Raw genomic sequence first — 26981 nt, forward strand, 5'->3', positions numbered from 1 at the left:
TTCTCTCCACCCAATTTTATACCCAGACCACTTTCGGTAGCCCACTTTGCTGTTGCACGTAGAGCTTCTTGAAGTATATCTCTTAAAGTGCTGAGAAACTTTCCCCTAACCGCAATTGCCACGTCATCAGCATAAGCGTCCACTTTTAAGCCAGAGACATTAACATATTGTTAATGGCTATATTCCAAAGTAGAGGAGAAAGTACACCTCCTTGTTTGCCCTCCAAAAACCTGTACTAGTTCTTATTGATACAAGACTTATGTGTACGCACCGACAAAATTCACTTGTTTAGCCAATACTTTTTCAGATTGACTCCGCGCATGAAAAGCACCGTGGATGAATTGCCTCATTTGACTATCGTACATTTTAAGTCGTCAGTGTATGAAAATCGGGTACAGTATAACATCATATATCCAATCATTTTAAGCACCTATTCAGCATAAACTTATTTTGAAGAAATTTTATTTGGTTATAAATTCTATCATAAGTATTTATGTACATTGATGACTGCGAGTATTTAAAGCAGATTCCCGCTGTCTCTTACGGTGTAAAGTCGGCAAAGGGAATGCCACGAGCGCTAAGTTTTTCAGAAATCCAAGGACGCAAGTGGGGAATATTGGCGTAAACGCCGGGAATGTTTTCTTCAGCACAGCCCACTCCCCATGCAACAATACCGACTTGATAGAAGCGATCTGGGGAACCAGGTACAGGACAGACTAGTGGGGAACCGCCGTCACCCTTGCATGTATCTTTGCCTTTTTCTCCGCCAGCGCAAACAAAACTTTCGTGCAGATTAAAGTAGAGACCCAAACGAGTTTGTCTTAGTTGCTGCTGGCAGGTGTCCTGTGGCACAATGGGCAAATCAATTTTCTTTAGAATGACTTGATATTCACCGTCACGGCTGAACTTGTCTTTGCCCCACCCAGTTGCGTAGCAGCGACTGCGATCGAAGTTTGTGTTTGGCTCAGGGAGGCAAATAGGACGGATGTTTTCCTGCCAATTGAAAGGATCTTCCAATATGAGAAGTGCGACATCATTGTAGAGGGCGCCCTTGTTGTACTTTTCATGTCTGATTATTTCGCGCACACGTTTATCAACATGTGGCAAAATCTCATTTGTGTTCTGGGTGTCCCATTCACCACCCCGCACCACCAACTGATTGGCCTCACGATTTATAACACAGTGAGAAGCCGTCAACACAACATTGGCTGCAATCAAAGAACCGCCGCAATCATACAAATGTATTATTTCACCAGCTGCATCTTCGGTGCGCAAAATGGCCACCATCCACGGAAACTCGCCGAATTGTGATTCGTGATCGTTGTCGCCTATGACTCTATAACCAACACCATCTTTGTTGCGCCAACCACATCCGCCATGAAGTACAGGCGGCAAAGGAGGAATAACAGGTTCTGATCTCTAAAGAAAAAACACAAGAGGTACATTCCGTGAAACCTGAATGACATGGTCATCTATCGGTATTTACCTTGTTCGGTAGGTCGCAGCAAAGCTCGTTATACGCGCAGGTGGAGTCTATACGAATATCGATGAAATTCTCGCCTGTAGTACTGATAGCGCCATCAACACACAAATGTCTCGGTACGCATTCCTTGTCTAGACCACATGATTTGTAGGCACCTGCTCCACCATTCGCATTGACCCTGGTATCTGGAGTGGGTGCGGGTGTGGGCGCTGGCGTTGGTGTAAAAACTTGCGTTGTTCCTTGGCTTGGGGTTGGAGTAAAGACCTGATTAATCAGATCCTCCAAACTTAGTCCCTGTTGGCCATTCGATTGGATAAACAACAGGCCAAACACCAACAGGGAGCTGGTTAACTTAAACACCATGCCGCTAGAAACAAATCTGAAATGAAAACAGTTAAGGAATTATTATTTGAATAAGGTATTAATGTATGCAATGCTAGGTAGGGCCGAGCTCAGGACCTTTTGGCACTTTGACTCAGTCGGAAAATTAAGGAAATAACATCCCCAGCAGCTCACGCGGCTCTGCCGATGTACCGTGTTCTGGTAGTATTTTCCAGATGCAAAGCCCTCTGAAACAGGAGTATATAACAAAGATGAGGATATCGGAAGAGGGAGCCCTGGCAAGGTATCATACCGTCCTTCGATAAATGAAGGCAGCAAGAGGCAACATCAGTAAAGACGTTCAAAATGGCGTATCCGAGATAGACAAAATATTGGATTTAATAGCCGGCTACCGACGTATCTGGAAAACAGCAGAGCAAGATAGAGAATCCTGCGAGTCCAGGAGAATACATCAGGACCCCAATCTAGACACCACGACACTCTCGATTCCTCAGAATGGACGAAGTGCCCCCAGCCCAGTGGAATTAAACCCGGAAAAGAAGCCGAAGAAAAAGGCTTACAAAAATGCTGCAGTCGCAAAAACTATCGAAGCTCCAATCGTCATAAAACCCCGATGTTACCCCGACATCTTCATAGCCTCAGGGAAAAGGTTAATTCTCACAATGCCTAGGTCGCAGTGCAAAACCGTCCGGAAGACTAAAAATGGCTCCATACTGCTCGTAATGGGAAAAAGGAGGGAACAAGAAAACCTTCAGAGAGTCTATTAAGGGCACGCTGAAGGACAAGGCCATAGTGCAAAACATAAAGTCGAATGCCACCTCTGAAATTCGAGATCTAGACGCATTCACAACAGAAGACAATGTATGAACATCTCACAAAGGTGACGAAGACACCCATGGTGGACATAGAGGAACGGCTAACGGAAACGAATAATTGAAAGCAAAATGACTTTCGTGTATCTGCCAGTACTTGATGCAAATACTCAAGTAGCGGAGGATCTTGATAGGCTACATTAGCTGCCGATTGGTGTACAAAGAGCAGGTAAAGCGCGGGACATTTGCAATGGGAATGCATGTGCCCGGACAGAAAAGGGAGGGCCTTTGTATAAGATGTGGCGAAACGGGCCACAAAATGAAGGAGTACAGGAATCCAATGAAATGATGCGTCTGCTCACAGAGAGGAAGCAGACCAACAGATCACATTCCTGGATCACGAAGCTACAAACCCACAGGGAACAAAATCACAGTGAAGTTACTATAGTCCAATATGCACAGAGCTAAAGTGACCCACGCTCTCTTAACACAAATAGGAGGAAGCAGACATAATAATTATAAGCGAACCATACCCCAAGATTTTCAATGAATTATGGCATGAGGATGAATCTGGAACTTCTGCAATATGGTCCCCATGCTACACCCACCCGATGTATGACAGCGCACGCTGAAATGGCTAGCGTGCGACAGCATCGAGCTCTTCCAGGAAATTATTAGATACCATCGAAGACTTTACAAGGCTCAAAGATGGTAAACTAGTGATAGCAGCCGACTTTAAATCGCGCGGGGCGAAGTGGGGAATGCGTACCACGGACTCATACGAGAAGCGACAACCAATTTATCTCGTTGTTTGCGAACCGATGAGAGCTCACAACCAAGAAATATTTGCGGATCCACCAGAAAATGGAACGGCAGCAGGCTTGACACAAACAACATTACTCCCAGACGAGATTGACTGACGCCTGGAAGAAGATCAAACCCGTAGAGATACTGAAATTATTGTTGAAACCACTATGGCGTAAACCACAAGCTCGTGTGACAGAGCAATGTCCAAGATGAATATAAATTCAAACCATATCGCTGAATTGTGGTGGAATGCTTCGATTGACGAATGCAGGCGAAACTGTATAAAGACCAGAAACAAATATACAAGTGTCCGTCGCAGAGGCGCCATATAAGTCGTGTTCAGTCTCAGAACACGACTTATACAAAACTGCCAAGAAGGAACTCCAGGCCACCATAATTAAAAGCAAGAGAGACAAATGGAAAGAGACGGGACTTGATATAAATAAAAACCTCTAAGGACTCGGGTGTAATCGTCATGCAAAAGCTCGGAATGAGAAGCTCAGTAGATGGATACGGATACCATTTACAATATAGTGAACACACTTTTCCCAGTGCATGAGATAAGAGAGGTCGATACTGAGACAGAAACTCGAACATGCCTCTGTTCACCACTGACGAACTGCAAGCCGGCGCCAAGGGCCTCAAGAACAAGAAAGCACCAGGCCCTGATGGCATACCCAAGTGATAGCAGCCGACCATCCCAGCATATTCCCTGAGACTTGGAAGAAGTACAAGCTAATTTTAATTAGCAAAGGAAAGGAGGACGGAACATCACCATCGGCTGCCAGTCACAGCCGGCAAACAACTTGAGCGTCTGATGAAAACATCGGAGCCGCGGGAAAGAAAGATACTAATGGACACAACTAACAGTATCTTACTGTATGGCTCCGAAATATGGGTGCCGACCCTTGAGACGCAGATGAGAGCATGGAGAATATTATCGGTGCAAAGAACAGCAGCTCTACTAGTCACATCAATCTATCGCACGATATGAGGAAAAGCCTTCCTTGATCTCCTCACAATAGAGCTATGCAGGATCTTTAGAGCCAAACACGGGGGCGTGGATCATACTAGCCTCGCATGTAGTATAGAAGAAGAGACAATCCAAACATGGCAACAGAGTTGGTTAAAAGAGACACAGGAAATGCGGACACGCCGACTTATCCCAGATATAGAGGAGTGGAGAGACAGGAGGCACGGGAACGAAAACTTCTATCTAGCCCAGATGGGTATTTTAGGAAGTGTTTAAGTCGGAAGAAATCTTCGACGACGCCGAACATAAGTTCTTTAACAGCAGTCCCTGGGATGGGCGACGCAGGAAACTAGAGACGCTGATTGGCGAATTTTCACCCAACAACATAGCGCAGAAGATGCTGGAAAATGAGAGGATTTGAGGGACAGTTACCAGATACGCTGAACAGATACTGCGCAGGAAAAAGATAGACCTCGCCGCAACAGCGTAGAGGACAAAGCGGAGGTCTGGACGCTACATGGAAGAGATGGTTTAGCACCAAATTAGGTGGTCCACATCAAAGTAATGCCCAGGTAATCCCGCGGTGGAATCTGTACCCCGAAGTGATAAAAGGTGGGTTTTTAGCCGGCACCGCCGATTCGATGGAATCCGGACGCGTAAAGCATTTTCCCATGCTATCCCGCAAAAAAAGTCAATGTGCTTAACACAAAAATTACTATGAATGAAGGCTGATACGAAAATCAATGCTGTTTCGCAATTACTTTTCTTAGATAATATTGGGTTGCCCAAAAAGTAATTGCGGATTTTTTAAAAGAAAGTAAATGCATTTTTAATAAAACTTAGAATGAACTTTTATACAAAAATATACTTTTTTACATTTTTTTTTCTAAAGCAAGCTAAAAGTAACAGCTGATAACTGACAGAAGAAAGAATGCAATTACAGAGTCACAAGCTGTGAAAAAATTTGTCAATGCCGACTATATGAAAAATCCGCAATTACTTTTTGGGCAACCCAATAGATTTTGAAGCAAACAACTTGCTTATTTCATTCCGAACGATATTCGCACATTAACTGTGGTGAAATTTTGGTCAAATTAATCGCGAAAAACATTGTTTTTCACTATGAATCATGAACAGGGTACCAGCTTTAAGAAGGTAAATACGTTTTTTAATTGTAGCCCAGTTTGCGAAGTTAGGTTTTTGGACTAATTCGAAATGCAATGATGTAGCAGTAAAAAAATAACCAGAGGGGCCAAGATAAATCATTGCGATCCGAAAATTTCAATCTGAAATGTTCCACTAGTCTTCCAAAGATGTTTAGAAAATTGCGTCACATGTTGAGCTTATAGCCTAAGCAATTATCAGTTAGCCGCAAAATTGGAGCAAGTAGCACTTCGGCGCCAAACTGATTACAAATTGAGATCATTTGGTTCCCTCGGGGTCATGTCGTTATCAGTTGATATAGAAATTGAATTTGAATCAATAAACCAAATACGGGTACTTATTCCAATTTTAAAATATTTTATTGTACATAAATAAAAAGTAAAAGTAGGAAATGAAATCTTAAACAAATGCACTAGAAATTCGTGCTTACAAAAAACGAAGGGGAGCTAATTTATTCAAAATCAAAATAAAACAAAGAAAAAAATTCTGAAAGCTTAAGATTTTTTCCTTGATGGAAGAAAAGTAGTGAATTTTCAAAATAAAGATGTTATCATTAAATCTCTAACGGATCTAATCTTCCGTTTCGAGTTTCGATCGCTGACTGTTTTATACATTTTACTTCATGGATTAGTCTCAATTTCATTTGTTGGAAAATTCTATTTTCTAACTTCGCATCTTCGCTTTTAAAATATAAAAAAATGAGGACGCTCCAATTTGTAAGGCTTATCTGTGACTTTAACTATGTTACAATGTTGTCCCTAAATCAATATTTTGACCTTAATTAACCGGCTCATGACCGAATTGCATATCATATCTGCACCCTTTTTCCCCATTCCGGCCAATTCACCAGTGTACTATGGGAAGCACCGTAGCGCAGAGGTTAGATGTCCGTTGATCGTCTTGTTTTGAATCCTGGCGAGAACATCAGAAAACAAGTAAAGGCGAGATAATTTCGGCCGTGCCGAATCATATATACCCTCCACCATGGATCGCATTTGAAACGTTCTTTAAATGTCCAATTTTTAGGAGATACATCTACACATGCAGATGCACAGTATTTGTCATGGCTATAAGAAGTCAAACAAACATAACACGTTTAAAATTTCAGCTAAATACTTGCGCCCCCTATAGGCACAATAAGTCAAATCGGGCGATCAGATTATATGGGAGCTATATTAGGTTATAAATCTATTTGAAACACTTTGCGTGCAAAATTTCAGCCAAATTGGATAAGAATTGCGCACTCTAGAGGCTCAAGAAGTCAAGATCCGAGATCGGTTTATATGGCAGCTATATCATGTTATGAACTCTCTAGACTCTAGGTCTAGGGGCTCAAAAAATTTTTATTTTTCGTACATTTTTTATTTTTCGAAAATTAACTCAAGAGAACAATGATGCAATATTTTAATTACTCAATTACTTCTCTTAACTAAGTTGTTGAACTTGGTTTTAGGATGAATTAATTATATTAATTTTTTTAACACTATTATAAAACTACTTTTTTACCAAAACTAATTTGTCAACTCCGATTTTGGGATAAAAGCTACCAACTGAACACGTGCACAGCTGACAACCAATTTGTCAGCTGTAAGCTTAAACAACACATAACGGTTCTTAGACGCTCAGAAACACAACATTGCATACTCGCAGCATCTGCCACGAGAGGGTTAAAAGACTTTTGTCTTCAAAAAGTAAGACTCAACGTTACAGAGCTATTTAACTCCTATTTAGGATAAAAATTATTTTATATTAAGTAAAAAACTTGTTCTAAATGAAATGTTGCTTTAAAAAGTCAGTTTTACATGGCTAAAAAGTTCATATCACCGCAAAAGAATGGGCTTTACCTCCTTTCGAAAAATTTTCTGATGTTTCCGCCGGATTTGAACCTAGGACGTTCCGTGTCATAGACAGACATGCTAAAATTTGACCCATCGCCTACTTTGTACATAGGCATGTAGGCTTCTTGTATGTTTCAAATCATAAAAAGCGATGCTTGGCATTAACCCGAAATTTAAAGGTGTAGGGACTCTCGACATTCCTATCAAATATTTATCTCAATTCGGGTCAGTTTTTGATATATTGAATGGGCATAAAATAGTTTTATCAAGATTTCTTTAAACATAATAAGACATTGAAATTTATAGTACAAAATAAAAAAATCGGCCGGGCCGAACTTTGGATACCCACCACCTCGGGTATATGTGTAAACTACCTTTCATCAAAATTCGGTGAAAATTTTATAACTTATGTCCCATATCAGTTATATCAAAATATGTTCCGATTTGGACCAAATACCAATAAATACAGTAGCTATATCTAACAATAAACCGATCTGAACCATATACGACACGGATGTCGAAAAGCCTAACATAAGACTGTGTCAAATTTCAGTGAAATCGGATTATAAATGCGCCTTTTATGGGGCCAAGACATAAATCGAGATATCGATCTACATGGCAGCTATATCCAAATCTGGACCGATGGAATGTCGAAGAGCCTAACTCAGAGCACTGTCTCAAATGTCGGCGATATCGGACAATAAATGCCTCTTTTATGGGCCCAAACCCTTAAATCGAGAGATCGGTCTATATGGCAGCTATATTCAAATCTGGACCGATCTGGGCAAAATTGAAGAAGGACGTCGAAGAGCCTAACTTAACTCACTGTCTCAAATATCAGCGATATCGGACAATAAATGCGTCTTTTATGGCCCCAAAACCCAAAACCTATATATCGGTCTATATGGCAGCTATATCCAAATCTGGACCGATCTGTGCGATATTGCAAAAGTATGTCTAGGGGCTTAACTTAACTCACTGTCCCGAATTTCGGCGACATCGGACAATAAATGAGTATTTTATGGGCCCAAAACCTTAAATCAAGAAATCGGTCTATATGGCAACTATATCCAAATCTTAACCGATCTGGGTCAAATTGAAGAAAGATGTCGAAGGGCCTAAGACAACTCAGTATTCCAAACTTCAGCAAAATCGGATAATAAATGTGCCTTTTATGGGCTTAAGACCCTCAATCGGAGGATCGGTCTATATGGCAGCTATATCAAAATCTCGACCGATCTGAGACAAATTGACGAAGGATGTCGATGGGCCTAACACAATTCACTGTCCCGAATTTCATCAAAATCGGATAATAAATATGGCTTTTGTGGGCCTAAGACCCCAAATCGGAGGATCGGTCTATATGGCAGCTATATCCAAATCTCGACAGATATGAGCCAAATTGACGAAAGATGTCGAAGGGCCTAACACAACTCACTGTCCCAAATTTCAGCTAAATCGGATAATAAATGTGGCTTTTATGGGCCTAAGACCCTAAATTGGCGGATCGGTCTACTCCGATATAGCCCATCTTCGAACTTAACCTGCTAATGGACAAAAAAGAATCTGTGCAAAATTTCAGCTCAATATCTCTTTTTTTAAAGACTATAGCGTGATTTCAACAGACAGACGGACAGACGGACGGACATGTCTAGATCGTCTTAGATTTTTACGCTGATCAAGAATACATATATATACTTTATAGGGTCGCAAATGGATATTTCGATGTGTTGCAAACGGAATGACAAAATGAATATACCCCCATCCTTTGGTGGTGGGTATAAAAAAGAGTACATCATGAAAGGAAACTTAAAATAAAGTTATGAAATTATGAATACGCCTCTTCAATCGTACAGGGAAGTCTCACAATAATCATTATATACATATACATAAATACATATTTATTTACTATATCACACATTTAATATATGTAAATTATCAAAGCAAATATAGACCAAAACAACAACAACAACAACTGAAGCCAAAAGTCGGGCGTTGCCGACCATACCATTCATCTAATCCATGGGTGTAAATTTGGTACTTCGGCACAATTGTTCAGTTGGGCAATAACTGATTGTGCAAATCCGCGCATAATTGTAATGCCTACGGCCCCATAATGAAATTTCGGCAATGAATTTATGTGGTAACTACTTTCGCATAAAATAAAAATTTCCGACCCTACAAGGCATATTAACATGTATAATAGATCATCCCACGCTATAAAGGAGAAAAGAATGTTCGCAAATGGAAAGACCCACACACTGAATTTTTTTCTCTATTGATCCCAGTTAGCAAAATTCAAATATTATGACGATTGGTTAATGCGGTTTGTACGCCTATCGTATTTTTGTAATCATGGTGGACATCGCATGCAATGCAATGTAATCATCACTAAATCTTTCACATATAACTTTTTTAGTCCAAAACCAAGCACTACAAGAGTCCACAACTTCTCCAGGATGCATTCAAACAGCTTTTGCAGCTTCACTCATTCTTGCAATGACAGTTTGGGTATTAGGTTATCCCTAAGTATTGGTTGCCCAAAAAGTAATTGCGGATTTTTAAGAAGAAAGTAAATGCAATTTTAATAGAACTTAGAATGAACTTTAATCAAATATACTTTTTTTACGCTTTTTTTCTAAAGCAAGCTAAAAGTAACAGCTGATAATTGACAGAAGAAAGAATGCAATTACAGAGTCACAAGCTGTGAAAAAATTTGTCAACGCCGACTATATGAAAAATCCGCAATTACTTTTTGGGCAACCCAATATTTGTACTCATTAACCACATTCAATTGTTCGCCGTTATACATCCATTTCTCGCTGGCAGCCATTCTGGCTGGTAGAATCATCATCATCCGATAGGATTATACTCGTAATGACGTCAGCATACATCAATAATCGAACAGTGATATCCTCAATATAAAACCCTTCTCCGAGAGCGGCGTGTTAATCATTTTGGTTAATAGCAAATAAGATAGATGATACAGATTTAGTTATTTATGTACATTCCTTAGAAGGCGAACCAATTTCAGCGACTCTGGTCTGTCGTGTATAATTTATAGCTCAGTTTTTTCTGCGCACACGATCGAAGGCTTGTCTAAAATCAATTAAGAATGCATATACCTTTCTTCTCTGTGCAATTTTTAAGTTGATTATTGCAGTTTAATAGTAGATGGTTGGAGATGGAGGATCAGGTAAACGAGCGGATTTTGTAACTTGTGTTGAACTCTGAAGAGGGTGCACTAAATGCCTGCAAATGTCACATTTTCTCTATTTATGTCATCTGTCGATAAAAATGCATTGCTACGATATGCGATCATCAACCCAACATCATGTCATGAGGGCTGCGCGACAACCATTTGCCATATGCTGCAATGGCGAAACAACCACAATGCAATTGACTGTTATCACAGCAATGCATCGGACATATCTGGCATATCTGCAATGCATCGGACAACAATTTTGAAAATATATGAGAAAAAAAACCCAAAGAAATTTGTTTACCTGATGTATGATGGCGTCAAAGGAACATTTGACAAAATGTGTGAAGGCATCATAAAACCTTTATCCCTATTTTGTAACAGTGCAATGTTAGAAGCGCTGCTTACTAATTGGTAAGCACTTGTTAGCATGTAATCTTTTGGTGGCATTGCAATCTGATGAGGCCTCTGGCCAAGGCCGAAATCGCTATAATTGCAGTCGGCCCCCAATACATTGAACACACCACGTTGCTGAGACTCTTTAAAGTGTTTTTGTAGTTTTTTTTTTTTTTTTTGAAATAGAGGCAAAAACATATTGGTCTAAGCAGGATGTAATCCAAAAACAAAATGAAATAATTTTTGTGACCAAACAAAGAAGCGCAAAAAAATTAAAAAAAAAAAACTAAAAAAATGTTCTTTTAATTTTGTCAGTCCCTAAGTTTTCACTGAAAAAAATATTGTTTTAGCATTTTATTACAATTTGTCGAGAAAAATGGATTGAAGTGCTCATGACATGACTTATTATATAAAATAAGCAATTTTTGACTGATCAATATTGCCCCTTAACATGACATTATATGGTAATAAAAATTTTTGTTAGTTGGCTTTGTTGAATGAAAATAAAAACATTTTATTCAGAAATTCTCTGAAAAGTATAAAATCTATTTTCTCCACCATTTATTTAGTTTTAGTATATTTCCCACTTTTATGACAACCTTTTCGTTGCAAAGCTCACTCGCGTATGAAATAGGTCATGACAACAAATCACGCTTGACGGCATGCTGTTTTGTTTTCCATCTACCTGAGACGATCGTCACCTACATGCCGCTGCTTTTGCACGCTCTTGGGCTTAGCTGCATGCACTTGTGAGTGCACTATGTAGTTGTCATGGGCTGTGATCTGTTAGTAAATTTGTACGGCGTGACCTAACAGGACAATGGCATGCTGTCACAGCTTTCAAGGTTCATTCAACTCGGCTTGTGTCACCCTTTAGGATCCACCCATATAAATTAGAAGCTGCGAGTATAGAAGGGATATCTTGATGCTGAGCATTCCGCCAGCGAATGTAATGATACCGTTAAAAACCTTGTTGGGAGGCCCCAAAGCTCGACCTGGTGAGAAAGATGAACATCTCCCAGCTCACAAAGACGATGGTGTTCATTAAAGGACGGGGAAGAAATGCAAGACATAAAGTATGGTGAAAGTATGGTTAGACATTAGACAGTGCAGTGGCGTGAGGTGAAGAACGAGCCATCAACGGTTCCCACGAAGCCCATTAACTAGAGGACCAATGAAATCATCTAGATAAAATTCCACCGGAGCGAGATGAATTCAGAAGCCACGGACCACCTGAATTCAGAAGCCACGGACCACCCAGAACAAAATTTCTGGACTTAACCATATCAAATACCTATTATTCTTGCTAACACCGAAACTCGGCCGGGGACCTGCGTTATCGTCTATTATATACAAATCAAATTTTTGCTCTTTGTTTGTTTGTTTGTTCCGTATAGACTCAAAAATGGCTGAACCGAAATTTTCACAAATGGTAGAGTTTGGGCACCCGGCGACAATAGGGTACTACAGCAGGATCCTTTTTCCGCTTTGGTCAATATGGGTATCATATGAAAGGTATTTAAATGCAAAGTACAAATCTGACATGACGTCTTGGCGTCCTCTACCCCCTAAAACCCCCAACAGGTCATATTTACCGATTGGGCTAATATGGACATCAAATGAAAGGTATTTAACAGTTGAGTAAATACCCCACTAAAGGACATATTTACCGATTGGGACAATTTGGGTATCAAATGAGTTCTCAACTTCCAAAGGTGTTTGGAAGTTGAGTACACATCTGTTAAAAGTATTTGGTCCAAGAATTCAACGGGGCCTCCCCAACCCAATTCCGAAAAATGTTTGAAAAAAAATGTTAGATTTACTCGTCATACTAAGTACCAATCGTGATATTAGCCAATTGCTAATTCTGTTTGGTGTTGTGAAAGTTGTCCGCTCGAAACAAAACATCGAATAATAAAATTCAATACAGGTTTTAAACGCACCACGAATGAAAATAAAATCAATCGCGAAAAGTTAACTCAGGCAATTTATTTACGTAGCAATCATCGCGAAGAATCGCTCAAACTTGCGCCCTCGCAAGGGATTGTCGCATGATATCACAGAAGAGTGTTTCGCGACTCATACGGAGGATTAAAACGTAATGAGCTGTAAAAGAATCGTCGCAAAGAGTTGCTAAGACTTCCGTAGACGCAATGAATTCCCAAATGTTATCTTAGTGTTTCGCCACTCATACGGAAGAACAATTGCTCGAAAAATTTTCAGAAAATTGTTTTATTCATCGCGGGGTCGAATAGGCATTCCAAGTTGGTACCAAAATGGCAAAAGTCGACTTTCAGATCTTTGCAAAAAGTCGACTTTTCGACATTATCAAAAATTTGACTTTTGCTAAAAGTAAATGTTTCGATTATCAAAGACCATTTTTCAAAAATTAAGGATTTTCCGATACGCGTTGTTGTCGTCACCATTAAACATCGGAGTCCATATATTCTAAATTCCATCTAGTCTTCGCTAAATATAGGAGCTACTGTAAAATATGTTGTTCGATTCGTCTATGGATTATACTTTCGCCAGGCCGAGAAAAACTTGCTTACAAAATTTTAGACAAAATGTGGGTTTCAGAGCCAAAATGCCGAAAATTGGCGGTACGTTAATATGTGACCATATTCGATATATTCGCATTTTATAGGCTTAAAATGTTTAATCTGGAGATCGATCTATATGTTAACTACATCAAAATATGGACTGGCAGGAGTATATTACTTAACTTTAACTGGCCATTACAGAAAATATATTCCTTCGGCCAGAACGTATTGTAGAATAGATACCCAAGCGCATCGATCTTTTGCGCTTCTTCTCCAATTTCTGACACTCCGTTTCGAGCTATCGCTCTCTACTTGGTCACCCCATGACGTTATCCCAAATTTTGGCTTGGATATGCACAAACTTTGGCACGAGTTATTTATGGCAATCAAAGAGCAATAAATCCTAAAATTGGAAACAATTTAACAGCAACAATATAAAAGCCAAACTTGTATATCTGTGCAGCTTTTCTTCGACTATTCGACTTCAAAATCGATTATTCGACTTTTTAATCATTGAAAGTCGACTTTTAATCATTTACCCAAAAAGTCGACTAATTGATTAGTCGAAAGTCGACTTTGGGATCCCTAGTGACGAACGCTCATCCAGAATTATGAAAAATGTTTGCAGGGTATGTATATACTTATGAGTGTATGATCGATTTGAACTTTTATCGGTATCGTATGCACATTTATTATCTGATCTCTGAGTTGTCCACTGTTCTCTTTTAAACTACTATGCACTTTTGTTGAATGTTTCTGGTAAGGTATCAAAAGTTTACATTTGTCCTACTGTAGTCCGTGCTTACATTTTATTGTAATAATCTATATCAAACAATATCTTTATCAAGTTGCAACTTAATAAGCCACGTTTTGACAAAGGCACATATTTTGAGTTTATACCATAGATCACCACTATGGTACAGTAGTACATTTGTTTGCAACCCTAAGAAGGAGAGGAGCTAGACCCATTAATAAGCATACCTATCAGCTTAGAATCCCCTCCTTAATCGATTTAGCTATGTCCATGTCTGTCTGTCCGTGTATTCTTGTGATGAAGGTACAGGTTGCATTTGTTGTCCTAAATTTGTCACTAAATTTCCCATGAACATTCCTTTAGGGAACACGGCATACCTCTCATATCAATGAGTGCACTCCGATTAAAGTTGATATAGGGCCTCCGTTTTTATGCCTAGTCCGAATGGCGTGCCGCATAGCGACACCACTTCATACAGAAGTTTTTAACATGGCAGAATAACTCACAAATGTAGCCATCATTAATAACGGGATAGCCACGTCTGAAAAATTTTCTGATGTTCAGATTTAATTTGAACCCAGGTGAATAAAACGAGTTTAATCCCGGAGTACTTTTTTGATACTCATTTATTTCTTCAAAATCTCATCCTTATATAAATTATTTTTAATGAATGGATTAAACTTTATTCATTGAGTATGAGTTAAAAACTGAGCTTACAATAATGCTGTTACTTAAAACTAAGCCACCACATTATGTTGCGCCGCTGTCGCTCTGCCAACGTTGCCATTGCATTTCTTGCTGACACAGTGGCCCGTGTAGAATATTGGGCTATTAACCTGTAGTGGGGTGTTGAATAGGCGGCTCGTGTTACTTGTGGGAATACGGGAGCATGAAGGTTTCCCATGAATGGTTGTAAGTAGTTGGTTTGGGTGCAACCAAATGAATAAGGTGTCTAGAATAAGGTGTCCAATGCGCTGACTTAGCAGCTCGTGTGGGGTTTTTGGTTGCCTTGGTGCAGCTAAACTGAGGGAATACGGAAACACGAGGGTTCCTCATGAAAATAAACAAAAAATGGAAAGTATCTTATCTATTCGTTCTCAAGGCTAAAACATTTCCATGACACACATCAACTAATATCCCATGTTTAGAAATCTAAACATTCTGCGGGCGGCCAAAACTAATTATGAAATAGCTCTACTTATAAACTGTAAAAATTCAGCAAAATGGACTGTAATTCAAATATATATGTTAAAATCTAAACATCCCGAGGACGAACAACAACTATGTTACTTTCTCTTGTTAAATACTTATAGATTACATAACTTAAAAATAATATTATTAAGATTAGTGAAATATGACCACTGATGTGATGCCATGATAGCTCCTTAAGGTGGATCGGATTCGCCTTCATCATTTTAATTTCTTCCTCCAATCCTTGAATCGTTGACGAATGATCGATTTTATTGTAGTTTAGCTCGTCCACCATCGCTATGTCCTTCACCTCTCTCAAGATATATGATGTGGAATTATAGGACATCTCAGTTTTTGCTTCTTGTGACGCAGTTAATACGGTTCGTCCAATCCTAGCAGTACACCCAGGCTGGAGAGTGATGATACCTAGGCCTGGTAATTCAAATACTCCTTTAGTGCGCTCAGCACATAGAATATGGGCCGAAACTTGATCTTTAGTTTTAAACAACCATGACCCTCTTGTCTTCAGCTCAATCCAAAAATTCCTGTTCTGAGTCTTCAAAAACTGGCAGCCATATTTACTTGTTGGCTTAAGCGCTGCTAGCTCACATGAATGATCGTTGGCGTCTTCCCAGGCCCAGTTGCCTCTGCAAAGAAATTCATCTTCACCAGTTAGCTGACATTGGTTCATCAATGACTGCGACAGTAGATGATAAGCATCCATTTCATAGTTGTAGGCCAGGAACTGCTGTCTTAAAGCTGCTACCATTGCGGTTCCGTTTCTCACCATCGGCAGTGGTACGACGCGGAATATTTCTGCTGATGATTTTTCTACCAAGGGAATCTGCACGTCAATCACTAATTTTTCTTCCACCAGCAGACCATGCGCCGTCATCACCTTGTATATTGCCTGCAACACATTGTCCTTCTCACCAGGCAACCTTAGTCCTTTAGGTAGCTGATCCTTTATTTTCATCACCTCTGCCTGCAACTGGTTTGGCCGTACTAAATTTGGATTTACTTTTCCATGGTTGATGTCAATTAATAAGCCAATTACCCTGGCTTGAATATGTTCCACTTCAGTAAACAAGCTGCTAAGTTGATCGGCTACCGCGAAGAAGTCCATCGCCTTTTTGAAGAGGGAATAGTCAGTGTTCAGCATCTGACTTATGTTTTGCACCTTCTCATTCAGCTCTTTAAACTGTCCATTTATTTCATCCGTGGTCTTTTTCAGCACATTAAGCGTTGCTTCCACCACAGACGTTTGCTTCTCAGCCAAATATTTCAAGTTGTGCTGATTTTCAAGTACATTTTTCATATTTGCTTCCATACTCTCTCTGTCGTCCGCATCCATTACTCCGAAAAGAATGTGGAAAAGAGACCCAACAAACTCTAAAGGAGCCCTTTTATTTCGTTGACGTTTTTTGTGTGAGAGTAACAAGTGGTTCTCATCTATAGTGTTCAGTCTGTTCGTCATAATATCCATCTGCGTGTCGCACTGCTGCTCGAACGATCTCAGCCGAACACATAATGATTTACACGCTTCTAGACCCTTATCCAGATGATTCACCGTGATAAAATACCCGTGCAGATCGAAATATGTCATAAGGTTCCATGACGATGTTACTCGGTTGATTCTGCCAATTTTATCCATATAAATGATTGTGTCATTTCCCAATTCTTTTATCGCACCGCCGGTAATTGAGGTTGACATCGATTGAACACTTGCCATCATTGCCATGATCATCCATAACATCATTGCTACGTTTATTTTTCTTTTTTGAGGTAATTTGCAAATATATGTCTGCGACACTTCAATGTCGGCTTCCTTTTCACCACCATTAGCGAATATCTCCAGCGGGCATAACTTGTGTATGGGCCGTTTTAACAACCCCTTTTGTTTAGCGACCTTTACTGTAGCGACTCGAACCTTTCCATCTTTGCCTTTATGTACTTCCGCAATACTTCCCAAAGGCCACCTTCCAGGAGCAGTATTTTCATCCCTCACTATCACCATCTGTCCAACCTTGATATTTGGTACTGGAGTTTTCCATTTTACTCTCTGCTGAAGACTACTCAGATAGTCATTGCGCCACTGTTTCCAGAAATCATCCCGCATTCTTTGAATTATTTTCCACCTGTCTAAAGATCCCAGTTTATTCTCCACGCCTCTTTCTGGAATACTTAGCAATGGTCTTCCGACTACAAAGTGTCCTGGCGTTAAAATCTCGCAGTTGTCCTCACTGAGTGGACACAAGGGACGAGAGTTGAGAACAGCTTCTATCTGCGACAAAAACGTTGCCATTTCCTCATACGTTAATTTCGTTTCACCAACAACCCGTCTCAAATGGTGCTTCACAGACTTCACGGCAGCCTCCCACAATCCTCCGAAGTGAGGAGCTCCGGGCGGAATAAAGTGCCACTGTATTCGCTCAGATGCTAATATATGAGCCACGTCTGAATTTTGCTGCACCGCTTTGACGAACTCTTTATCCAGATGTCTTGCCGCTCCCACGAAATTAGTGCCATTGTCCGAATATATATGGCTACTTTTTCCTCTTCTACTGAAGAATCGCCGTAGCGCAGCCAAAAACGCTTCTGTTGTTAGATCGCTGACTGCCTCCAAATGTAATGCTTTGGTTGCCATACAAACAAATACAGCTATGTATCCTTTGTAAGCTCGCTGTCCTCTTCCTTTAGACACCTTCATTTGAATAGGACCTGCATAATCAATTCCTGTGTGATCAAATGGATGAGACACACAAACTCTGCTTTCTGGTAGGTTACCCATTAATTGAGCCGCAGTTTCTCGCCTATAACGCAAACATTTGACGCATGACCGAACTGCTCTCTTGATGGCATTTTTGGCACCAATCACCCAATATCTGCTGCGTAGTTCATTTTCCATGAGTTTCGCACCTCCATGTAGCGTTTCTGTATGGATGCCATCAATTATTCGATCCACCAGACAACCTTTCCCCAATAGAATTGGATGCTTTCTGTTGAAGCTTAAACCAGAATTCTCCAGCCTGCCTCCAACTCTCAACACTCCAGCTGCATCAATGAACGGTGTTAGTCCACATATCTTGCTCCTCGTCGGTACTTCGCTGCCATTCCTTAGACACGAAATCTCTAACGAAAATTGGTTTGCCTGCACGCTCGTAATTATTAATTGCTCTGCCTCGTTTATTTCTTCCGCAGTTAATTCATTTTTTCCTGGTTTACGCTGAGCACGTTCAATAAATCTTCGCACATATGCTATAATTCTTATGAGTTTTTTGTAGCTAGAAATCCTCGTAATTAACTGCATGATGACATCGTCTTCCTGTTTATTTTCCTTTAGAACTCCAACAAAGGGTTGAACCGTCGATATGGGCCAATTGTTTTTCTCCAGCAGCCAATGTGGACCACTCCACCATAACTCATCTCCTTTTAGCAGCTCTGGCTTCATCCCTCTTGATGCAGCATCCGCTGGATTCTCCTTGGATCGCACATGACCCCATACGGCACCAGGAACAGACTTCTTAATTTCCTCTACTCTAACCCGAACAAATTTGTCTTTAATATTTTCAGCCTTTGCGATCCATGCTAGAGCAATAGTTGAATCGCTCCATAAATATTTCTGTTGTTTTTGGACTATTAACTTTTCCACATTAAGCATCAATTTAGCCAACAGATGCGCTGCACACAATTCAAGTTTTGGCAGTGTTTTCCTATTTTTCACTGGGTTTACCTTAGATTTTGCTGCTACCAACGTAACTTTGTTTGCGGCCCGGATGTATATGACAGCTGCGTACGCCTTTTCCGAAGCATCAGCAAAACCATGCAGTTCTATTTCCATTAGTGATGAGGTAGACAACCAACGCGGTATTCGGATTTCTGCTAAGTCGGGCAATTTCCTCATGATGACATCCCATTCCTTTATCATCTCAGAGCTTAACTGGTCGTCCCATGCCATATCCATTACCCATAGTCGCTGAATGAATAGCTTGGCTAGAATGGTTACAGGAGCCAGCCAACCCAAAGGATCATATATCTTGGCCAGTGTGGAAAGCGCCTTCCGCTTAGTCAACTTGTTATCTTCAATGATCTGAAAATAGAAAGCAAAATTATCTGTATGGGGATCCCATTGAACACCCAACGTTTTCATTGTTTCGCCTTCCTCAATCCTAATGACTTCATTTTCGCCAACATTTGGTATTGCTTCCAATATGTCATTTTCATTAGACATCCATTTACGCAGCTTGAAACCAAACTTATCCAATTGTTGGCTGATGTCATGATGAATTCCAATGCATTCCTGTACTGAATCAGCACCTGTCATCAAATCATCCATGTAAAAATCATTTTCTATGATGGCTTGAATCTTTGGATTCCGTTCGCTGCACTCTTTTCCAATTTCAATTAGAGCTCGTTTTGCCAGAAATGGAGCACATGCTGTTCCGTAGGTAACAGTCGTTAGCGCAAACTCCTCAATTGGCATATGTTTATTCTCGCGCCACAATATGCATTGGTATGACTGATCTTTATCTGCTACTAACACTTGTCGATACATTTTCTCCACATCCGCTACCAAGACAAATCTCCATAATCGCCATTTCAATAGAATTTGAAATATATCTTGTTGTAGTTTTGGACCAATTTCAAGTACGTCGTTTAAGCTTTTACCATTCGATGTCTTGGCTGAAGCATCAAATACCACCCGAACTTTTGTTGTAAGATGGCTTTCTCTTATCACCGCTTGATGTGGTAAATAGTACTTTCCACTATTTCTTCTTGAGACCTTTTTCATATGCCCCATCTCCAAATACTCCTTCATAAAAGCACAATATTGTTTCTGTAACTTTTCATCCTTTTCCAATCTTTTTTCAAGATTTAAAAAACGTGCTAACGCCATTTTCCTTGATGCGCCCAACTCGATATCCTCCTTAAACGGCAATCTCACCACCAATCTCTTATCCTCATTTATTGTTGTTGTTGTTGTAAAGAGCTGCTCGCATCGATCTTCCTTGACGTCGTCATCTTCACATACTTCCTCCATCTCCCAAAATCTTTCCAGCTCTTTCGTAACCGCCATCACGGCATTTCCAGATTCATGTCCGCAAACGCAACCACAGATTATGAGACCAAGTGACGTCTCTTGTCCAGACAAAGAGCCAATTTTGACTACCCCTTCTTGAATGATTTCATGATATAAATCTGCACCAATTAATAAGTCAATTCTATCGGACTTATAGAACAGCGGATCAGCCAAACAGTAATTTCGCCAGCTCTCCACACTGACGTTCAAATTTCTATCAGGTTGCGCTGAAGATAATGTTGACAACACCATAGCATCTATAACATGAACCGCATCGCTCTCAAACCGTGGTTTGATTTCAATTTGCATGATGGCTTTTGATCTGCCGACTGTCGTGTTACCCAGACCCACTAAATCTGTAACTAACTTCTTTCTGGGTAACCTCAGTATTTGGGCTGCCTCTTCCGATATTGAAGTGCGTTGAGAACCTTGATCGATTAAGGCTCTCATTAAAATTTGCTCACCACTTGCAGCCTTTACTCGTATTTGTGCTGTTGCCAACAGAGTGACAGCATTGCCTTCCATGATTAATTGAGCTTTGGAGTTTGATCTCTGAGTTTCCTGCGTTTTGTTTCCTTCGACGTGAAGCATAGTAATATGTTTTCCGCCGCACTTTTCGCACTTGGTGTTAAATTTGAAGCATTTCTTTTCCGACGGGTGACTCAAACAAATTTTGCACATTTTCATTTTTTGTGCCCACGCACCTTTTTCAGCTGGTTGCAGTTTCAAAAATTTGTAGCACTCTTTTAACCCATGTCCTGATGCTTGACAAAATGCGCACGATCGTTGAGTTGTTTGGTATGACTGTGTTGTTTTTGCTCTTTGATGCGTGTTTCCTTTTTTGCTGTATACCGCTTCCAAAGCCAAGTATTGCTGCTCCAGAAAAGACAGGACATCCTCTAGCCTTTGGACTTCTTTTGATTTCTGGACCCATTGCTCATATTTCAGCAATCCTTCCTTATCTAGCTTTCTAATAAGGATCCGAGCAATGAATGGATCTGCCTCGTCTACCTTCATTCCCATAGCTTTCAATGCATGTAATGATTCCGTAGCCGTATCCAATAGCTGCTTTATACTGTTGCTATACTGAATATTTATTATGCCGTGGTCGATGATCTTGTCAAACAATGTGCAGAATAACAGCCGCCGGTTATCGTATCTCTGCTCCAGTATCTTCCATGCCGCACTGTAGTTCTCCCCTGTCACTTGAAGATGTTGTATTAAGCGAGCAGCATCACCTTTCACCACACTTTTAAGTCGATAAAATTTTTCGACTTCCGATAGCCTTCTGTCCTCCTCTACTAACTTTGTAAATATTTCTTTGAAGGAATTCCAATCGTTGATATACCCACTGAATATGGGCACTTTTAACTCTTCCAATCTAATTAAACTTGTTGATCCTGTATTTTGCATTGTTTCCACACGTTCTTCAATTTCCACACAGACATCCACGTATCTTTCCCTGATACAGTCCCAAGCTTCAATCATGTCTAAATCATCTTCGTCATCATCATCAATAATTATTTCCACTATTGATTCCAGTTGTCCATACTCTGATTGCAACGCCAGCCATTGCATATTTAAATAACTTTTATTCGCAGTTGGCAATCTGCTTTCTATTACTTCCAGCTTTCTTGTAATAGTTCTATACTTCAATTCAAATTTTCTTCTTAGCTTCGACACAGGCTTTTCTTGCTCTCTGCTAATTGCCTGATCTCTCGGCTGGGTGTTACTCTCATTTGCCGTTTGTTCGCTAGGTGCCAATGCAGCTGCACCTTGCGTTACCATTAATTTTTTCTCCGCACTGCCTTGCGTTATCTCTGCGTCCTGATTAGCTGCCACTTTGGCTGAGGCTCCTTTTTCTTGCTGCTCAAACCCTTGCACAATTTTATCCATTTTGCTAATTGCTTCTTCTACTCGTCTTTGCAGCTCCTGGACCTCTTCTTCATGCCCACTGGACGACTTTCCGATATCCTTGTTTAACTTGTTGTAGCCTACAATGATTTCCTGCAGCCACTTTCTATTTTTCTTGACAACTGGCAGTAACATTTCCTCCACATCGAGGTCAACTGCTTTTACTGCCAACAAATGTTCAAGGTTTTTCAATTTCTCCAACAGAGAATCCGATTGACTCCTTGTGAACATTTTTCTTTCAATTTTAAATCACTTACACTGATTCGATACGTGTATTAAATCTTTGTTTATTCTTTACTACTTTGCAAGAATCACCAACTTTTACTTTAAACACACTTAACCGTACCGAAGGTTCGAAGGACCAAATGAATAAAACGAGTTTAATCCCGGAGTACTTTTTTGATACTCATTTATTTCTTCAAAATCTCATCCTTATATAAATTATTTTTAATGAATGGATTAAACTTTATTCATTGAGTATGAGTTAAAAACTGAGCTTACAATAATGCTGTTACTTAAAACTAAGCCACCACATTATGTTGCGCCGCTGTCGCTCTGCCAACGTTGCCATTGCATTTCTTGCTGACACAGTGGCCCGTGTAGAATATTGGGCTATTAACCTGTAGTGGGGTGTTGAATAGGCGGCTCGTGTTACTTGTGGGAATACGGGAGCATGAAGGTTTCCCATGAATGGTTGTAAGTAGTTGGTTTGGGTGCAACCAAATGAATAAGGTGTCTAGAATAAGGTGTCCAATGCGCTGACTTAGCAGCTCGTGTGGGGTTTTTGGTTGCCTTGGTGCAGCTAAACTGAGGGAATACGGAAACACGAGGGTTCCTCATGAAAATAAACAAAAAATGGAAAGTATCTTATCTATTCGTTCTCAAGGCTAAAACATTTCCATGACACACATCAACTAATATCCCATGTTTAGAAATCTAAACACCAGGCGTTTGGCGTCACAGGGGGACTTGCTAACCTCTGCGCCACGGTGCCCCTCAATTTGGATATAGCTCTCACGTAAGTTTCATCCGTTATGGCTTTTTAAGGCTGTAGTAGACACAATTTTGGTCCGATCTTTACACAATTTAGCATAAGGTATTTTATTTGATGTCCCACTAGGTGTGCAAAAATTGTATCAAAATCGAATCAGATTTAGACATAAGGTTTTATTCTACATGTAAATAGGTATACAAAATTTAAGTCTGACTAGAATTAGACCTAGGTTGTATGTATTAAAAATGGTGGGTAGACTCGGTGGTGTAGTGTATTACATAGTCGGCTTCGCCGACTTTTGCCTATACATTCTGGTTATATACCAATAATTGGTTTGCAATGCAGGACTATTACAAACACAATTTAATGCAGCATTCACGAATTTTATTGAGCCACCATGTCATCAATATGTGTTCAGAAGTTGAGGTAATTCCCAAGTAAAGTTGTATTTTAAACCTACATACATATTACATACATATTGTTAATGGGTATAAACGTCACGAGTCTTGAAGGGGATACATTTTTAATGGGGTTTTCTATCGATTCGAATGCATACCCATCGCATTTTGTATTTAAAATGTGTGTCATCGAGTTGTTGCTCTCTCCCTCCTGAGATCATTTTCTTCAACTTTATTCTGAGAAGGCAAAATCTTCTTCAACACTGCTTTCGAGCTAACTGTTGGGTTTGGGTTTCGTCTGTTTTCCCACGAAACTCAAGACTCTGTGAAACAGACCACAATCTATTTTATGGCCACTATCTGTTTTATTTTGAATTTTTTTAAAATTGAATAATTTTTAAAGAAAGCTTTTGCTCACTATGGAAAAAATTGTATACATATGTATTCGAATGTAGGGTGTATTTAATATGCATGACACTTTTTTTTTCAATTAAGACACTTTGAACTTGAAAACTGCAAAAATCCCCCAAATAGCAAAAAAACCAAAAAAAAACACAAATCACTGCAGGAACCGATAACAGAAATCGAAAACAATACACTTTTGTCTGTGAAACTGGTTTTTCCATCAAATCAAGATTCTGACGAATGAATTTCGACTCTGCCACGGCGGTCACAAGTAACTGCACAGAAACCAACCGCAATTATCTTGGAGTAACCGGGCTTATTTGTCCGTTGGCACAGCACTCCAGTGTATGTGCGTGTTGACCACATCCATTCAATTGTGGCCAGGCATGGCTGTTTATTTTGTGATATATGGGTAAATTCGTCTTTGTCGCACTGCCATGGGCAGATACGTAATTATTATTATTCACTGAAACTCACAATTGCACAAAATCGGTAGAAAGTGAACGTCTGATCGCCTGCACAATCTCTTAAGAACTGATTTGAGTTGACGTCGCTTACAATCAACGTCTCAGAATCTCCAAATAGACAGCCGATCAGAGTTGCCGGTTTGGGTTTTTTCTACCAAATTTGGTCGGATCGATTAATAAATTTTAGGACTTGGTCGGATCAGATTTTGGTGGATTTGCAATATGATCCATAATTTGTTTCTATAAGTAGTATATTTGGATATATCGTTCAAGTTTGCTGGCTTTTTTTCAAAAAAGGAACAGTCAGTAAAATGTCGCTGTATGATTTAGAATTACCGTTTAAAATACCCAATACGACAATTCTGATATGAAAATCATAGGGTGATCAATTCGGTGTTTTTGAATATGGTAATCGCTTCCTCGACAAAACCCGTTTTCCGATTTTTAATGAAGCAGTGTGTACCTTTAGAGAGAATTTTCATTCAATTTTTTTTGAGGTTTTGTCTTTAAAGAAAATTCTAACAAATTTTTGTTTTTAGAGAAAAGTTTGTTTTTAGGAAAAATTTTCACAAATTTTTTCTTTAGAGAATCTTATAAGTTTCACAAAATTATGCCTTCGATTTTTTTTTTAATTTTGTATATAGGCAAAATTTTATCAAAGATATGTTTTAGAAACATTTTATTTCAATATGTCTTTTCATTAGAATTTTGTATTTAGAGAAAATTTTATTTATGGAACTAAAAGTATTGGTCAGCTAGCTGGGAATTTGGTGGGTTTTTTGAAAATTTCTTTTCGGAATTATTTTCTGTTGTGGCAACACTGCAACCTATACACACCGTACACGAATAAGCAGATGAAAAGTTTTCGGTGCTATGATGAACAAGTTTAGTAACGGTGGTAGATGGGTTCGTCATCGCTCGTATTTTGCTTTAGTCTGGCAATAATGTAAAGCTTTTTAATATGATAAGCTTTCACTGCCCTTTTATTACCACTACAAAGATTGTGCCCCTTTTACATATAGATGGCGTTAAAATCGTCAGCTACATTTCAACAATTTCTACTAAATCCGGTGCAAATTGCAGCTATTTGAAATGGGAAATGAAATTGTTGATTTGTAAAATTTTCCATATGTTCCCGTTTTATATATCATTGCTATTCGATTATGTGTGTCAAAATTGCCAATTTACATAGGATTCATCATTTTTGCTAGTATGTCATTTTGTATGACATAACCTAAAAATGTGAGCAAAAGCAAAATTTTTATGGCTATGGTTGACTGATCTGTTAAATAAAAGATGTGTACGCACAAATTTTTTGCCTGACTGCGTTTCTGATTCTGGGATTGGACTAACAAAAAAGTCCACTAGACCACACGTCTACGGGCCTACAGATTTTGACTTACAGTTTTTTCTCAGATTGATTTTTTCTCAGATTTTTGACATTTTGACATACTAAGACAAATACTAATACTAACAAAAATTGTAGCCAAGACAATAATTAAGAACTCTCTAGTACATCGCAATGGTTAGGTTAGGTTAGGCTGAAAAGAGGGTGCAGATATTAAACTGTCCCTCTAAATACTAAAAAAGTAACCTCGAAAAAGAAAATTTTAAGTTAGGATTTCCGTGCTACTTACAAAAACTCTAATTGTTTACCTTACCACTCCCATAAGTTGGTTCATGTCTGGTATCGTGACCCCCAACTTAGTACCGGTATCTATTTGCCGCGAAAGCCGGGAAATGAGATAGGAAATGCTCCAACGTCTCATCATCTTCCCCACATACCATCTCTTGCCGCACCGATTTTGCATGAGTGAGCTCGTAGTCCTATGTGTCCCGTTGTGACATCAAAAGCTATACTGACCTCCTTCTAACTTCACAACAATTTGGTAACGATATTTAACGTCCGTGGAAAGTTGATTTTCAGCATCTGTACTCCATTGGAGGAATGTGTTCAAGTGGAATAAGTTGAAAATTTTCGATCACCTGAAAAATTTTTACATTATTAAATTACAACGGGAAATAAGTACATAAAGTTATGGTATTTACTTGTAATGTATTGCAAATATCTATCCTTTGAGCTAACGACCCAGTGCTTTTTGTCGGTCCAGTAGTGGCTGATTTTTCGACAGCGTTGTACAGATGTCTGACCACCTCACCGCCACTACAGTTGGCAAATAAATTTTCAGGTGAATGATTTTAAGATTTGAAAAATGCA

The 26981-nt window shown here is 39.5% G+C and overlaps 1 protein-coding gene across 2 annotated transcripts; it reads right to left on the reverse strand.

The window, feature by feature from the left end:
- Positions 1-445: 445 nt before the first annotated feature.
- Positions 446-26460, reverse strand: LOC106091559 (phenoloxidase-activating factor 2). 2 transcript variants are annotated; one of them, XM_059364723.1, is made up of 3 exons: positions 26420-26460; positions 1487-1862; positions 446-1419 (listed from the first exon to the last, which is right to left on the reverse strand). In XM_059364723.1, exons 1-3 carry the CDS (start codon positions 26443-26445, stop codon positions 541-543), a joined length of 1281 nt encoding a protein of 426 aa, XP_059220706.1. In that variant the 5' UTR covers positions 26446-26460; the 3' UTR covers positions 446-540. The 2 variants fall into 2 exon arrangements, with proteins under 2 accessions (XP_059220706.1, XP_013113565.1); XM_013258111.2 differs by lacking the exon at positions 26420-26460 and adding an exon at positions 24774-24851.
- Between the last annotated feature and the right edge of the window lie 521 nt (positions 26461-26981).

This window comes from Stomoxys calcitrans, chromosome 3 (genome assembly GCF_963082655.1).
Source record: "Stomoxys calcitrans chromosome 3, idStoCalc2.1, whole genome shotgun sequence".
Classification (NCBI taxonomy): domain Eukaryota; kingdom Metazoa; phylum Arthropoda; class Insecta; order Diptera; family Muscidae; genus Stomoxys; species Stomoxys calcitrans.